Genomic DNA, 18,736 nt, shown 5'->3' with positions numbered 1-18,736 from the left:
TGAATTCGTCTTAGATCTCCATTGGAGGCACACGTTTTCACTGGTGTGCGGGAGAATAAAAAATATTATTTTTATTAAAATAATTTAACATCAATATGACGGCTGAAAAAAAAAATGAAAAAAAGTAAGTACATTATTAATGTGCCCTGCGATATTTTTCTAATTTCAATGCTTAGGCGACATACTCGTAATCATTAATATACAATTTAGGTTATTAAATATTGCGACAATTTGTTACAATATAGTAATAATTTAGTTGTTGTTTTATTATTTGATGATGTCATATTATTTAACTTTCGTGCCTTATTATAAAAAACATTTTAAAAATTATATGCTTATTTTTTTAATTGTGCAATTTGCGAATCTCAGTGCGTTCACACATAATTGTAATTTCATATATTTTTATGCCACATACGTACATAATAATAAACAAAATAATACAGGATTTAAAATAGTTTAGTTGTCTACTATATTAAATGTTTTTGTCTTTGTGTGTATGTATTTGAAGCAATAAATTAATTTGAATGAAAGTGTATAAATTATATTTTTTTTTTATTTAGTTAATGGTGTTAATCTTGTTGTCATACTAAACAGGTACATTTTGGGCAATGTACTCGATCTACAGTCAATACAAAAATTTCTGAATACTTTTTTAATATTAATTTTAACTAAAATGTTTCTTTTTACATAGGTATAAATAGTAAACAATTAGAATTTACTACTAAGTTTTTGAACAAAGTATATTTAACTAGAAAGTTTGAGTTGTGGTTGCGTGAGAAATTATAAAGTGCGTCAAAGTGCTAAATATATTCTTATATTCTGGAAGTGAGAGAACTTGCTCCCATTTTAATTCTACGTGTGGGATAAAATAACAGTTTCATTTGGCGTAAGAAATAGTGGTAACCATTTAGGTATTGCATGACCTATTTATTGTCATCAATTATGTTTAAAATATTTACTTACCGTGGTCGATTATATTATTTATAGTATGCGACAAGAACTTATACCAACCAACGACAGGAAGGACTAAAACTAGTCCAAAATACTACATAAACTGCAAATATACATTAAAAAACCAAATTATTATTTTAAACTACATCATTTATGTAACTTGGATACCAATTCGTTTATTAAACATCATTATTACTGTTCCCTAATGGGAATACAAATGTATCTATTAATGATACATAATAATATTGTGACCTGGTGAAATATTGAAATAAGTTACGGCTTTGACACTACATCATTTGAATACTCTACATATTAAAGTTGTGTAGTGTTAAAACTAGAGAACATATGATATCTACATATACATAATCATTTTATTTCCAGTAAAAGTGTATATATCCCGTAAACTTAGATTATCTGTCAACGTTAAAAAACACATAATATTGTGTGTTTCTGAATCATTATAATTATCCATAAACCTAAAATATTGAATAATTCATAATTTTATTTTGTTGTTATTTCTATGAATTATTTAGGGGAAGCATTTAAATATATATTGGATTTTAATTTGAATGTACTATTTATAAAAAAATATATATACAATACGACATTTTCAAGAACTGGATAGACTAGACAATCAAATATTGATATAAATATTGTATACATACTCATAACTACGTATAATCATCATTACATATTATAAAACAAAGTCGCTGTTGCTGTCTGTCCGTCCCTATGTATGCTTAAATCTTTAAAACTACGCTACGGATTTTGAAGCGGTTTTTTTAATAGATGGAGTGATTGAAGAGGAAGGTATATATATATAATACTTGTACACCCGTGCGAAGCCGGGGCGAGTAGCTAGTATCATATAAATTAGGAATAAATTGTGGTTCTAGGTAAATTCTAGTAAGCGTGATGATAATTAATTCTGTTTCAATCTAAACCACCAAATTACCCGACAGGGATTCCTCCTACCATATACACTTTCTTTCAATTTCACATTATTTTCATTCTTTCAATAATTAAGCTATTATTATTTACAGAAAACCAGTTGAAAATACCGAACCTCCTATATCTTTTTTTCAAATAGTAAGTATTGCTTTTTCAAAATATATTATGATCAGTGTAGGTACTATTTATTTCAATAGGTACATAATACTCAATATACATATTATTAATACGAATACAGGCATTCATTGAAATTTATCAAAATGATTCATCATTTAATGTCATAAAATAAAATTATTGTTTATCATACTGACATATAATGACCATATTCAGTCCAGATTACTTCATTAATATATTTAAATTAAAGTTAAGATTACAAATAATTTACTTGTGTGATGTAATGAATAATGTTGCTGTATCTATTCGTCAAACTTGATAAAAGTAGTTGCCATTTGCAGTAATACCTACTCTATTAGGTGGGTCGAATTGATTATTTTTTATACACACGTGACTCATGTTCTACATAGAACACAACACAATCATTTTGGTCTATAAATTTACTTTTAATTAAGTAATGTTAAATCTAATATTTTGTCTCCCCAATGAATAAATAAGAAATAATATTAATTATAAATTAATACATTGGCATATCACATAACACTATCTTATCGCAAACTGAATGGAGTCTTATGGGTATCTAAACCTCCACCACTAACAGCATAATATATGTATTATCCTAGTACCGTTTTCTGGATTTCATTTCGGCTTTAACAGTAACAGAAGAATATGCAATATAATAATAAAACTAAACGGCTTATACGCCGTTTAGTTTTATAGAAAATTGTCATTTAACTCTATATCTAAATGCCTCATGACTCCTATGAATTCAATATCCCTGAAGTACACAGTGTCGTCTCGAGGCATTTTAAATAACTCTCTTCAGGGTTTTACCATTTTCCTGTTCAGTTCCGATACGCGACATGGACAGAACGGCTGGCCACTTTCCTGGGGGTAATTTTCGGACTCCTCAGTGGAGGCGGTGTGGGGTACAACTTGGTACAGTTCGGAGAGCTGAGCACTGCTTTTGTAGAAAGAACGACATACGAACAGGGTCTCAAGAGTTACTTGCCGTTGACGCGGTTGTTCGGAGGCGGTCAGATACTGTAAGTGAAATTTAATTTTTATTAATATTTTAAATGTGTAGTCCATTTAAATTTATTTTAAGAAAAACAGTTATCAAATCCCGATATTGAAGACATAACTGAAAACGAACGAACGCAACGTAGTGAACGCAAGTGTAGACTATTCAGAAATGTTTTACTAGTAACACTTGATATATACTCGGATTTGCTCTCATGTAATCTTATAGGTATCTTCTTTTTTTCCTAGTGAAATATGATTTTTAAACTTTATTACGGCTATTCATCAAGATGCACATATTTTTTAGACAAAATACTTAGTAATTAGATTAGCTTATATAAAGAGCTATATTTTAATAATTAATTAATAATGAGATCCATGTGCTACGCAATCTCATACAATAGGTAAATGGGTCAAACCTATATCTTGTTTCGATTGATCGATACTGATAAAATACCAGTATGTACACTAATAGAGTAGATTCTGTACTGATGACGTACATACGACGTATACAATTTACCAGTAGATATATAGTAGACCACGGCAAAATATAACAATTGAATATTTTTCAGTTTAGATTTTATGTGCGAAATACAATATGTTCTGTATAAATTTTAGATGTGACCGTGGTATATATAAAAATAATATATCATAACACCTGTTATATATATATATATATATATATATATATATATATATATATATTATAGGGTAGTAAGAGGGTTGTCACCAATTCGCTGAGTATATTTGAATTCAATGTGGCAGGGTCAAAGCCCACAGCTGTCTCGTATTTTAGTTTAGTTAATTATCGGTGTTACGATTACCAGAGAGTCAACCAGAAATTTAAATTGCGCACATTTTCGTATCTGCAGTATTCGAGCTCATGGCTTTTTGGGATAAGTCTTAGTAGTACACCATTGGGCTAGTTAATTAAAAAGAAACATAACATTTGGTATTTTATCGTAGGTCTGCGATATTTTAAAGCATACAAGGTAATTATTGTGGTGTAACGATAAGGTTTAAATTCTAGCCCAGTAAATTTCAACCAGTTCTTAATATTTCAGAGTGAATGCAACCTATAAACAGCATTTAGAGGCATTAGTAGATGATGGTAAAGCGATGTGCGCAGGGATGTTCGCAAGTATTGCCATCTCGCTCATATTTTGCATGCTGTCCACAGCGTTGGTGAGCTGGAGTGCATTACGACAGGTAACCTATACTAAGATCATTTAAAAATTTTGTCACTAATATAATTTTATGCCAAATTACGATGACCTGAGCCGAGGTTCGAACCCCTAGTGTTGCCCTCAGACTAAAGTCGTATCGTCAGGCAGGAGTTGGCCTTCAGCCGCTCCGCTCCAGCAAGTCATTCCGCAGGTTTGGAGTGCCATCTGCACTCGCCCCTAACGTCCGGTGTAGCTGTAACGGCCAACATTAGAGTAGTACAAAAAAAAATAATTTTATACTTACGCATATATGAGTAGGATTGAGCAATTAATCTAAAAAGGGTACTTCAAGCTATATGTCAGTAATAGTATTCATGAAATTAATCATAATTTCTCCAGAAGAATAGAGAATTAAAAATAAAAAAGCTACATACTAAATGCATGGTAACATGATCATTTTAGTACCTACGAAAAATTATAATAGTATACCTTAGAATTTCATTATTTACTTTAATAGAAATCGAAATCATAATTAAAGACTACTGCTTTAAGTGGTATGTATATACATATAAGTGAGTCTCTTTATATAGTTTTTGTCCCAAAGTACAATGGTTACGCGTAACAGTAAATAAAGTCAATTGCCTTAATTGTTAAAGACCTTGGTACTGATTGAGTCGAGAAGTATCACGCTATATACAAAAATATCTGATATTTATTAATTCATGTTTGACTAAGCAACAGCTGTAAAATACAAAAGTATTACTGAGTAATAATATATAACTATCTACCACAAAATATAAATACGCTTAAAATATACTCTTCTACACTTACTTTTTTAATTTATTTTTAAATAAACGGAGTGTGATTTATCCATGTTTGTATATTTTTTAGATAACTAGAATACGAATGCAGTTCCTTACTGCTGTTTTTCGCCAAGATATGGCATGGTACGATACAGACTCTGAATTTAACTTGGCTTCTACAATGTCTGAGTAAGTATTGGATACACGACACATGTATCTAACAGAATCTCCAGAACCTTATGAACATTAAAATTATGAAAAAGAATGCTACGAGTTTATTCTCGCCTAAATTTGTTGGTACCTACAACGTTATAAAATATATTTTTTTATATACATATGCAAAATTGTTAAACTTCAATACAGAATATTCATTAAAACTATTTTTTTGTATTCTAATATAATATCTATATTCTTATAGTTACTGAAATAAATTTATATGAAATTTCTTCATGTATGTCATAACTCACTCTATTAACACTCAGACTAAAAGTAAATAAGTGTCTACTTATAAAGTTTTATCACGTTATGTTAGTGTAAGATAAATTTAATACATTTAAGACACATTTGTTTTTTAATATAACAATACCCCTAATTTTCTTTAGTAACATGATGAAGTTGAAGGAAGGCATGGGTGAAAAATTGTCAGTTGTTGGAAATTTAGTGGGCACCGCCATCATTTGCATCTGTGCCGCTTTTCCTCTTGGCTGGGAACTGACTCTCGCTTGTATCACCGTTGTACCGTTCTCTATAGGAGCTTCTGTAATCCTGTCTAAAGTAAGTACATCCACGTTGGGAGCTATTGAATACGAACCAAAACGTACAAATAGTGACATCTACATAGATTAACATATTGTCACGATTTTTATCCCAGAAACAAATGTCGATGATGCGGTGAACAACACTTCGGCATGCCTACTAATCACTGTGTTTATTGGCACCGCAATGTGGCACCTAAATGGAGAGTTATTTAGAAATGTGAATTGACATCCAAAGATATTTTATTGGTATCGGCCAGATTTGAACTGACGTCCCCTTGGTTGTAATTCAGAGTAGTAAACTATTAAGCCACGGCGAGTCACTCTCAACTTTCGACTGATTAAATATATATTGATGAAATCTTTGAGACTTTTTATTGTATTTTTATTAGTATTTTTTTAATGTACTTTCTTCTATATAGAAGGCAAGTGTTTATTATTATATTATAGTGCATTCGATTCTAAATTTTCATTAAGAAATATTTGAAACTGTATTGTGTTCTAAATTTAATAGAAAAACTGGCCACTACATAAGTTCGTATATAAATATATCATTTATAGCTTTTTATATCAAAACAGAGTACCTCTAGTAAGTAGTATACTGTGTATTTAATTATAAATAACATTGTGATATAATAATCAGATAATGGCTCTATTAGAAATTCTAAAACGTTCCAACTCTGAGAATTGCGAATACAATATCTTTATGTACATTGTCAATTAAACAGATTATTGCTCTTGATAAAACTTTGTGTTTATTGTTTTGGTAAATAGAGATTAAAACCTTTTACACAGTTGTAGTTGATTGGACTGCTTATCAGTATTTCCAACATTTTCCTACAATAAGAATTATCTCATGTAGGTATAATAAAAACATGTAATGATTATTGCTGTTAAAGTTCTTTCTTATTATATTTTTTTAATAAACCCTTACTATCGACCATCAGACAACAACTGGCTTAACTTTCCCTACTACAGTGTACAATACTTGTAAAGTATAAAACAATAAGTAGGTATAGTATATATGTTGTACCATTTATTTTTCTACCATCGTATTAATATTATAACCGCGAAACATTGTAAGTATGGATGGATGTTTGTTACTCTTTTGCTAAAACTACTGAATTTTGATAAAACTTTACCGAATGTAGCTTATATTATCAGTATAATATATACCTAAGCTATAAATTTCCTCGAAACCACGGGCACAGCTAGTTTGAAATAAATACGTCGCGGAAATTCTGAATACATCTGCCATTTAAGATTGCTGATAGACACAAATAATTTATTACCAACAAATAAATTATCTCCAGCACATAGATTATAATTTGTGTTGTAAGTAAATATATTGAAATATATTATAGCTCAACTTAATTAATGTAATAAAAATAATATACTATTCTTTTTCAGTATCAAATAAATTCTTCCATCAGAGAAATGGAATCGTACAGTCAGGCTGGTAAACAAGCTGAACAGGTGCTTAAGTCTGTTAGGACCATTGTTGCTTTTGGTGGGGAGAGCAAAGAAATTGAAAGGTATTTTTATTTTATTGGTATTATTATTATATAGGAACAAGAATCGTTCTTAATATATCTTATAGATAAAATTCTCGTGTCACAATATTACCGTACTCCTCCAAAACGGCTTAACCGATTTTTAAATATATGTTCAGTAGGTCTGAGAATCGCTTACCATTTTTAATTTCCCTAAGTTATAAGGGTTATCCACCCCTAATATTTTGGCCAATTTATTATAATATGGCATTAAAAATACATACAACCCTAAAATTTCACCATTCTATCACCAACTCCTATTTTTTAATAGCGATTTTAAGTTATATGGCAAAACAACGTTTGCGGGGTCAGCTAGTAGTTTTATAATATCATGTTAACTTATTTACTACGTTGCATTTTCATAATAAAACTTATCAACAGATACAGAAGGTTGTTGGAGCCTGCAGAGCGTTATGGACGTAAACGAGGCCTTTACACTGGTCTCGGAACAGGTTTCAACTGGGTTCTTACTTACTCACTGAATGCTATAGGACTTACCTATGGAACCAGGCTGGTCATACAAGACAAGGATAAAGATATAGATGACAGGATATATGTGGTTGGAGTAATTTTCAGTGTAAGTTATAAGCTCATTTACCCACTCGATAAGTACTTTATTTATTAACTACAGGCTGGTGTTCCCTAATTCATTTGTGTTGAATTAATAATACTAAAGCATTAATCAGATCAGTACTATATCCCACTTGAGTTATTATTATTTTCTTTACAAATTTTCATCGCTATTTCTTACATGAAGATATTATTTACATGAAAGTGGCATGTATATTGTATGTCTATAAAATAGATTAAATTAGTTCTGTGGTTTAAAAGGTCACAAACTGACAGGAAGACTTTCATATTTATAATATTAATATAGTTATTAGAATGCTCATAGTTTATCCAAATAGTATACGCCACGCTTTTTCATAATAATATATAAATTATTATATTTTTATAAAGTGATCTTAATCGTAATTTTTTTGTACCTACTTGTATCTCGTATCTGGTGGCATCACTGAAAACAGCGCTATGGTATAATGTATACTACAGTATAAATGCTGAGTGGGAGCAGTGTTAGCATTCAGCGTCACGAGTATGTTTTTGCTTTTAAGTTGTATAGTAATGTTATTGTGGTTAATAATACTGATGTAATGCTGAATAAATGTTTTTATTATTATAATTATATTTATTGTTCACAGATCATGTACAGCGTATACATGGCGACACAATCAATTACATTTTGCGTTCCGCATGCCGAGGTATTTGCTTCAGCCCGTGGAGCGGCTGCCAGTATTTTTCATATTCTGGACAGGATACCCAAAATAGACAGTCTTTCCAAAAAAGGATCTGCCCCTCGTCGTGTTATAGGGGAAATATCATTAGACGATGTCTACTTTAATTATCCATCACGACCTGATGTTAAAGTAAGTATGAATCTGAAATATTTCACGGAGTTCTCCTCTCCCACGTTTATTTTGAACAAGCAGGCTTTACGAACATCGTTTTGTATTGAAAGGGATTATTATCCCTCTATACTCTATTGAGTATATATAATATAATAAAGGAAGATATAACAGGGAAATTGATGGATTTGTACATAATAAGTTAATGAAGTCACAGGAAGTTACCACAGTCGTCACATGAACATGAGATTTTTATGTTACTACTTACGTATAAGCGACGATGTAACTTTAAGCAAAATAAAAATTGATAATTTGTATATATTGTGTATTGATTTTGTTATATGAATAGAACAAAAGAAAATATAATTATTCCAGATTCTGAAAGGATTTTCGCTTCACATCAAGGCAGGAGAATGTGTTGCTTTAGTTGGTTCATCTGGCTGCGGAAAATCAACTATATTACAGCTACTCCAGAGATTATACGATCCACACTCAGGCGCCGTTAAACTTGATGGAAAAGATGTAAAAAATCTAAACTTAAGTTGGCTGAGATCTTCACTAGGTACGTTATTAAAATATTTGTGTTGTGTTGAACCGCTAGATCATCAAAGCATTCACACATATATGAGGTATGCGTATTTAGGTATGTCTCATTAGCAATCGTTACAATTAGATAAAAGAAAATAACTATTAAAAAGTATATAAGTTAATATTTAAAATTTTTAGAATTATTAATGGCAGGTATAATAACGAATTACAAAACAATTTTTCAGGTGTGGTAGGTCAAGAACCAGTATTATTCAGGGGAACAATTCACGAAAACATTGCTATAGGTTGTCCTGAAGCCACCCGAGAAGAGGTTCAAAGGGTAGCTGAAATGGCATATGCTCATGACTTCATTACTCATTTGACTAACGTTAGTATAATTACAAATAATTATCTACACAATGACATAATGTCATGTTTACCTATACATAGATTTACTGTTGCATAGTCACGCCAAAAAGTCTTAAATAACTTATTTTTCATATTTTAAAAATATTCATCTTATTATGTTACCTATAAAAAATGTTTAAATTATGTGTCACTACATAATATTGCACATATTACTGCATAAAATACTGGAAAAATATTTTATTATTTTTTCAAATATGTAACTAACATTTTTTTTTATCGATGTAGAATTATCCTCGTACGCTACAAAATTCGCGACAGTATTTTTATATAATAAATAAATATAATTGTTGACAGGGATATGACACAGTGATCGGAGAACGTGGTGCTTCTCTTTCTGGTGGGCAGAAACAACGTATTGCCATTGCCAGATCTTTGATACGCGAACCGGCTGTATTGCTGTTAGATGAAGCCACATCCGCTTTAGATCCTCATTCAGAGAGACAAGTACAAGCAGCTTTGGACAGGGCTAGTGTAGGAAGAACAACTATTATTGTCTCTCACAGGTAAATGTTAACTTCATTAGGTTCAACAGTATGTTATTGTTATGTATTTCGTTTATGGGGTGAAATAATTTGTTTTTAGTCAGTACATAGAAAATACAAATATACCTACTAAATGTGATAGGTATATTTAGTAGGAAAATAGTAATCGACTTTTACTTTATTCCTAGACTATCTACAATTGTCAACGCCGACCGAATCATTTGCATGGATCAAGGATGCATAGTCGAAAGTGGCACACACGATGAACTCATGAAAGCAAAAGGTATGACATAATTAAACCCTGTCTAGTAGACAGTGGTTTACCAACCAAAAAACTAGTACGAGTAATAAATTCTATGGTTGCTATTTCAATACCCGCAATACAAAACAAATATTTGTATTCAAAAGTATATCTGTTTGAATTAATTTGAGTAGTGTATGAAAAAAATATAATGTCCTATTATATATTCCACATAATCTTCGAAATTAATTAGATCTTTGGATATAGATTTGTAAAAAATAATATAAAATGAAATGTGGTATTTCTGCATTCTTTTTATATTGACTTGCCACCTAACACACATACGGCTCGTATAATGGTAAACGGTTACTGTAGCTTATGAACCATTAGGGGTGCCACGTGCGCTTTGTCGCCTCTAAAAGAAGTTTGAAGTTACACTTACATTATCACTTGTATTTATAAATTTAATTAAATATATGTTTTATTACAGGATTTTACTTCAAGCTTGTAACTACTGGCAATGATAACCAAGAGCCAGATGTCATAGAGACCTTGCCTGAAGAGACCGCTGGAGAAGAAGTAGCGGAAGTGCCTATTGCACCTCGTCACGATGTTAAGCGACGATCCAATAGAAGAGTGCACAGACACCACTCACTGAAAAGGGGTAGGTTTATTTAAACCTAGCAGATTCTGTGACTTCACATTCGTGGTATTCGGAATATCTATAGTACTTTATACTTTTATGAATTGATTCGAATAAAACACCTCGGCCTCGGTAGTCTATATTATAGCACACCATCTTACTTCCGATAGTAGCGGGTTTTATTCCTCGAACGTTGCAAACATCATAAGTATGATTGTTTGTATCGATCTGATTGTTTTTTATATATGTTATGTATATATTTACAAGACAAAAAATAAGTATTTATATCAATTGTCTAGTACCCACAACACAAGCTTTGCTTAGCCTGTGACTTTATGGCGTTGTTTGATTGTCCTGATATATTATTATTAAAACAAATATCTAAAGTTATGAAAAACGTGCTAAAATATATTAGTAAGAACCACATTCAAATTCGTTAGTTAAACCCAGAGTAACAAGAAACGAACCCGTCACCCTCTCTCGGATTAGTTTTAGTATATAATATTATGTTATCTGTGGTTTTAGCTTGTCATCTCTTCCATCATCATACAGAGATATATATGGGCACAAAAAGTTTTTTCCACACTGGCCTATTTAGCCATGTATTTGTGGATATTATTTATTCATTATAAATTTATGTGTTCTTATCAGAATCGCACGATTGGATGACACCACGCGGTTCAATCAGCTCCGTCATGTCCACCGGCTTACAGAACTTCGTGTACAACGCTGATTTTGAAGAAGAACCGGAAAAAGACGAAGACGATGTGAGTTATTCATTACAATAGGTTAATACAAGTGATCACGGGTCATTGAGTGATGAGTACATATATAATTTTGCTCTATTAATGCTTATCGCAGTATTATAGTATAATTGATCTCTAAATTTAAAAATATATAATACTATATGTATTACCAATTATTAATTAAAATATATTGTATTATATTTACACAACTTTCTATTTGTTATGTTCATAAGGTAAATGTAATTGAATTTATAATTTGTAAATACATATATTTGTCATTGTCAGTCTACTAATTCAAAAATTTAAAGCTTACTTATCTATAGAAAGAAAGCGATCATAAAAATACATATACTGTATTTCTTTGGAAAGTATTTTAATGTGATTCTTTCTAGGAAGTGAAATCTATAAGCGATTGGCAGCTTTTGAAACTGAACGGGCCAGAATGGCTGTTGCTAACGGTGGGCTCGATAGCCGCCTTCCTGCAAGGCGCTTGTTTTCCAGTATTTGCACTTCTCTTTGGTTATACCAGTGGTGTAAGTTATTTTTGTACAACTATTATACATTTATTTTGTTTATATTAGATAATACGTACTGATTAATATACTCAGGAGTCTGCGTGATAAGAGCGCAATTGTACGACAAAGAAAAACTTTGCGTGTCAATTTCTATTATGGAAATGAAACATAAATGCACATTCAATGCCACTTTGGATTTAAATATACCAAACCGGTCATTCACAAGAATGACGGAAATATCTCTACTTCTACTACTACTTCATATTGCATATCTGTCGTAAGTATAGCGGCTGGGTACTGAAATAAAAAACTTTTCTTTTTCTTGCAGATATTCGCGCAGAGTGATAGTGCTGAAATAATCTACCAAGCGGATCTGTATTCGGGATTGTTTGTTGTAATAGCGGCAGTGGCCGGCATCGCCATGTGCCTACAAGGTACAACGTTCACTTACGCAGGCCTAAAGATGACCACGCGCCTTCGGTATCAATACTTCGCTGCACTTTTGAGTCAGGTATTGTATAATATGTAGCCGCAGTACAGCATACCTATCCAATTTCGAATCCATTTTGGCATTGAACATCTTGATTACAATTTTCTTATATAGTTGGTTCAGATTTTCGATCATGGTCTATAAGACCTTTCTCGTCATTTTTATGCCTTTTTACTCATTTCCATTAATTAAAACCCAAGTAAGCCCTTTTATTTTTACACTTTCCTTTGACAGCAATGTAATAATACGCAATATGTAAATATTTTGGTCTATATAATTAGGAGATCGGGTTCTTCGACAAAACGACCAATGCCGTTGGAGCGTTATGCTCCCGTCTTAGCGGTGATGCTGCTGAAGTACAAGGCGCCACAGGACTGCGCATAGGACTGATTCTTCAGGGCTTGAGCTCCGTTGTTGTTGGATTCATTATGGCTATCAGCTTCAACTGGAAACTTACGTTGGTTGGGACGGCTTTCTTGCCTCTTGTAAGTTTCATTTTGTCTTTAACGAAATTAAGTCTTGACGATGCACACAAATATATTTTTTTTAAGTAGATATATCTGACGTATATTATTGTATTGGCTATAACTTTCAAGTTGATTTCACCTTCCATTTTAAAGGGTTACCTGTAAATTAGATGAGGATATTAACCTATAACCGATATATTAAAATATTAAATCGTTTTTTACATTAATCTGAAAGTCAGAATGTGCAGTCACAAATGTATCTTTCTTACAGATGGTAGGCAGTATATGGTTAGAAGGAATAGTATCCCAAAAGTCTCAATCTAACGAACGCGAAGCCATGGAAACAGCTACTACTGTTGCCACCGAAGCTGTTATAAGCATTAGAACAGTGCAAAGTCTAGGTATTAATTGATACATTATTAGTACTTGAACATTATCACAACATGAAGATTTAAGTTTTAAGACTAATTGTGTTCTCCACAGGTGTAGAGCATGTTTTCCTGGAAAAGTTCAAAGAGGCATTGGACGACTCGTGCGTAGCCGTCAGCAGGAAAACCCGTTGGCGAGGTCTAGTATTGGGCTTAGGAACTTATGTGCCATTCCTGTCATTTTGCAGTGCCACAGTCTATGGTGCAGTGCTTGTTGCGAGGGAAGGTGTCGAGTACAAGACTGTACTACTGTAAGTATTATTCTATTTATTGTTATTTCGCTCTCGTGGAGTTAAAACTTGTATAATTTTTGTATACGTTTTATTTGCCATATCCATATAATATAAAACCCATAATAATTTGCTGACTTATGCAAGAACACCTGATGTATAACTAATATTATAAATACGAAAGTGATTCGTGCAATGATGGCTGGCTCATCCGTCATACTTGTGAACGGGTGCTACTTGTGAATGGCCTGTTTGGGTTACGGACACTGATTACATTATTTTAACAAAATGCAAATGAAATAGTATATCCCATTGAAATGTCGAGAGTGGTAAATAATTTTATTTACCATAAAATTATTTGTGTTAAAACCTGTTTATTGAGTTTCAATTATTGATATGCATATACATTTATTAATTAATAATAATTTTGTTTGTCAGGGTTAATGAAGCTATAATGTATGGAGCATATATGTTGGGCCAGTCGTTAGTATATGCACCAAGCTTTAATTCAGCTAAAGCGTGTGGTGCCAGAATCCTTTCGGTTATCAACAGACAGCCTAAGGTCAGGACTGAAAACGGAGTCAGGGACAAGAAAGACTGGGTTAGTTAATTTAAATTTTCTATAAATTTTCAAGGGGCGAGTGACCTTGATACTTTCCATTAAGTTCACATTTACTACCACATTATTTGAAGTTATTGATAGTGTATACAATAGGCGGGTTTCACAGAATATAATATAATATTCTGTAATACCCTATATCTACCTGCTGTTAAATCTTACTTATTCCACAGGGCAAATTCATACCCAATCATCACATTACACAAAATAATTTACTTAATCACCTGGTAAATTATACAATAACTACTACAAATACATATGAACGTGTTTCCATTTACGTAACAAAATAATTGAGTATGTTTTATCAAATTGCATTATACAATGATACCTATCTTGTATAATTAATAAAATTTGGATTGGCAAACGTTTTAATTATCTATATTCTAATATCCCCAGAGAGTATTAAATAATTTAGGCGAAATATAAAAGAATAGTTGGTACACTTCTGAATAAACCTAATAAACGAATATACACAAAAAATGATGTCTTTGTTTATATTAATATTGAGATAATCTGGCAGATTGCGAGTGGCAGCTTCAGCTTCAAGGACGTAGAATTTAGTTACCCGACGGCTCCGCATCATCGCGTTCTTCGAGGACTCGAGCTGAAAGTGGAAGCCGGAAAAACCGTCGCACTGGTCGGGGCTTCAGGGTGCGGCAAATCTACAGTTCTACAGCTTATGCAAAGATTCTACGATCCTGACACGGGTTGTATAGTATGTACACTTTTTAATTATTACACTTATTTTAACAGCAAACCACCGCGGCTTTTAAGGGGTGTTATGACACTACATTATTCATTTAAACCTTTCCTAAGTCACTTTGTTGATAGATGGAAACTATATAATAATCTGTTCAGTCCTTTTACAGATATTCATACAGACGCGGTAGTAGATACCTTTTATAATAATTAAAGAAATACATATTACATGATTCAGATTTACCATCACATTGTACAGGAGATAATAAATTTATCCGCCAAAAAGTATAATTACCTAGCCTAAAGTCTTCTTGGACAAAATCACTCTTTCCAAAAATGATAAATAAATAATAAAACAAACAATTATTCAAACATTTGACAACTTTATTAGCGTCGGCATATAAATACAGTCCGAAAATATAGGGCCATTTAATTTGAATTGAGTAGTAATACAATAGTTAAATATATGTATATAGATAATTCATTATATTAAGATTTATTTAAATAACTGACACAATATTAAATTTATTCCCAAAAATGGGGCAGATGGAATATTAGAAATATTGACCTCAAAATGGGTGATGACCCGACATTCGATCCAAACGTAGGCTTTGGATATAAAAGGATGGAAAGAAAGATGGTTGCCTGCGAAGAAGACTTGATATCTGCCCGTATACCGCCAAAATTTCGTGATTATTGTGCCCATTTGTTACTGGATTATCATGTTTGTCGATACAAGAAAATGCCTTTAATATATCGTTGTGCTCATGAAAAGCATGCATATATAAGTTGCGAACATCAAGACTACGTTCTTAGAATGAAGGAATTTGAGAGAGAGAAGAGATTACGAGAAAGAAAACTTAGGTTAAACGAGTGTGAAGACGAGTGAAATTACTGTATAGATTCTGAAACTTAAGATTATAAATATAGATGCATTTTTAATTTAAAATACTAACATTTAACTCGTAATATTTGACTATAGACATATTTAACATTAAATTGCTGGTCTCATTATTATTGACTGAAAACCGACATTACATTATTAGGCAGTCATACAGTCATATTGTTTTTAATGAGATATTCTGTGCTAATTATACCCCAATCGGAGTTCGCAGGTACCTATCCTCAATCTATAGGTCATTAATGTAGGATTATGTTCCCAAAAATGTAGCGTTTGCTTAGTCCTGGTTCCTGTAACTAATAAATTAACGAATACTAGGAACTGGACGAACGCGATACACGCACCGGACTGACCCTGCCTCGTCTGCGGCGGCAACTGGGCGTAGTACAACAGGAGCCGGTGCTGTTTGATCGAACACTCGCCGATAACATCGCGTATGGAGACAACAACAGGAGAGTCACTATGCACGAGATTATCGCTGCTGCCAAAGCCGCTAATATACATAGCTTCATCGTCTCCTTGCCAAAGGTAATTCCGAATTAAAATGTCAAGCCATAATTAGGATTCAGGTATATTTAACACTAGTCAGTGGCGCAGGCGTCGTCTGGGTGCTTACAACTTCATCGTTCTGAGATTTTTTTATTCAAAATTATCGCTACATAAGCATATTCTTTTAAATATTAGAGAACAAGAAAATGGTACAAGTCGTTCTCTCTTGAACACGGGAAAAGAAAATTAATCTAATACACGAAATTCTCATATCACAGTGTTTGTAACAAAACACTACTGAAACGGCTTGACCGATTCTTACAAAATTTTGTGAGTATATTCAATAGATTTGAGAATATAACACAAACTAATAAAAAACAATAGGCTATTAGATGGCGCTGCTTTTCTGGCACGCCATCTGTCTGGTTCGCTAGTTTATTTGTTAAAGTAAAATAAATTCTTTATTAGGGCTACGACACAAATTTGGGCTCGAGTGGTGCTCAATTGTCTGGAGGACAGAAGCAACGAGTGTGTATCGCGAGAGCTCTAATAAGATCACCTCGTTTATTGTTGCTGGATGAAGCCACATCAGCGTTGGATGCCAACAGTGAAAGGGTACGTACAAAAATGAACCATAATAATATAAATAATAAAAAATTAATTACTATAGAACCTAAATACAATATATAGGTATATATTGTACACTATGACTACCTTAATTTACAGAAACCCCTTAATGTAAATAGGAATAGGAAAAATATAAATAATAACATTATTTGAAGTCTAATAATATTCGTATTTGAGCATTTAAATGAAAATAATCTATTTATCTGTCTTTGAATGCCTACTGCAATTTATATAAGCATTTTTATTAGTCTGAGTAAATTTATTTAATTTATTAAAAGAATAAGTAATTTTATTGTCATTAGAATTTCATACCCCTAAGCAATATGAGTTGTCCACCCCTAAATATATTTTTTTAATTTATTTACTTAATATTTTTAGATTATTATGAATTAGCCAAATTTTCGCCCTTCTATCATCATGCCTAATTTTTTAATAGAGATTTTAATTTACATGGCAAACGTTTGCGGGGTGATCTAGTATATATATTTATAATTTCTATTCCAGGCCGTGACAGAGGCTTTGGAGAAAGCAGCTCAAGGTCGCACGTGCATTACAATTGCACACCGTCTATCTACCATCAAAGATTCAGATGTGATCTGTGTTGTTGAAAGTGGTAAGTGAATTTTATAATCATTTTCAAACATCCTTGAACAGCTGGGCGTTTTAAATCATATTTGATATAGAGGTACACCGACACATACTGTTTATCATAATTCACCTTATGATATTTTTAGTGGTTTCATTTATTGTTTCCACCTATACCTACGCAATACTTATAATATTCCGAAGGTACAGGTGGAAACAATAAATAAGTCACTCATTCTAAATTAATATGTATTTAATAATAATTATATGTTCTTATAGTTATAAGAATGATTAATTCTAAAAGTTAATCATTCTTGTAGTTAAATATTTAAATGCGATAATTAAGTCAACTAGTCATGAATATTCCTATGGTTATATTAATCCTTGAAATTTGTTTGTATTTGGATTTGGAATAGAAAAGCAGAAAAGGATGAAATCGGCAAAAAACATCTGTACCTCTCTTTAATAATTACTAAAAATAAGGCTTTATAGGAGTACCAATACATTGTGAAATTCCTATAATAATTTAATTATAACACAATTTTTATTTTACACTAATTGACCCCATGTACCTATATAAATTAAGTGTGGGTACATAACGTAATATATAATCTGGTGCAGGTAAAATCGTGGAGCGCGGCACACATACCGAGCTGGTCGGCATGAAGGGAGTCTACTGGAAAATGTGCAAAGGCCAACACGTTGCATAGAATATTTTTAACCATAATAAAAAAGCTGAAATACCAAATATTCACCTGTCTCTATTAATGTAAAAGTCAACTATTCAGGTAGATATTATTATTATGTCAATTTAAGTAGAATATAAGTTGTGATATTGTCTTACTTCATTAAGTAATAGTAACATTATATCAGCATTATTAGGTAGGTACACTTACAT

General features: G+C 32.0%; 2 protein-coding genes across 2 annotated transcripts; both read left to right on the top strand.

Moving 5' to 3' along the window:
- LOC131841932 (multidrug resistance protein homolog 49-like) lies at positions 1-18,736 on the top strand. The gene is made up of 26 exons (XM_059190333.1): positions 1-124; positions 1,995-2,040; positions 2,866-3,062; positions 4,104-4,248; positions 5,097-5,197; positions 5,611-5,782; positions 7,174-7,298; positions 7,698-7,893; positions 8,516-8,740; positions 9,095-9,281; positions 9,493-9,635; positions 9,971-10,179; positions 10,347-10,441; positions 10,890-11,063; positions 11,694-11,809; positions 12,181-12,321; positions 12,632-12,814; positions 13,075-13,278; positions 13,532-13,661; positions 13,744-13,939; positions 14,357-14,519; positions 15,058-15,252; positions 16,456-16,665; positions 17,095-17,241; positions 17,758-17,866; positions 18,460-18,736. Exons 1-26 carry the CDS (start codon positions 96-98, stop codon positions 18,546-18,548), a joined length of 3,927 nt encoding a protein of 1,308 aa, XP_059046316.1. The 5' UTR covers positions 1-95; the 3' UTR covers positions 18,549-18,736.
- Positions 15,783-16,190, top strand: LOC131841941 (NADH dehydrogenase [ubiquinone] 1 beta subcomplex subunit 7-like). The gene has a single exon (XM_059190346.1). The coding sequence runs from the start codon at positions 15,811-15,813 to the stop codon at positions 16,123-16,125; it is 315 nt and encodes a 104-aa protein (XP_059046329.1). The 5' UTR covers positions 15,783-15,810; the 3' UTR covers positions 16,126-16,190.

This window comes from Achroia grisella, unplaced genomic scaffold (assembly GCF_030625045.1).
Source record: "Achroia grisella isolate CSIRO2021 unplaced genomic scaffold, CSIRO_AGI_Agris_v1 utg1064, whole genome shotgun sequence".
NCBI lineage: Eukaryota > Metazoa > Arthropoda > Insecta > Lepidoptera > Pyralidae > Achroia > Achroia grisella.
This window is presented reverse-complemented; position numbering and strand designations above follow the sequence as displayed.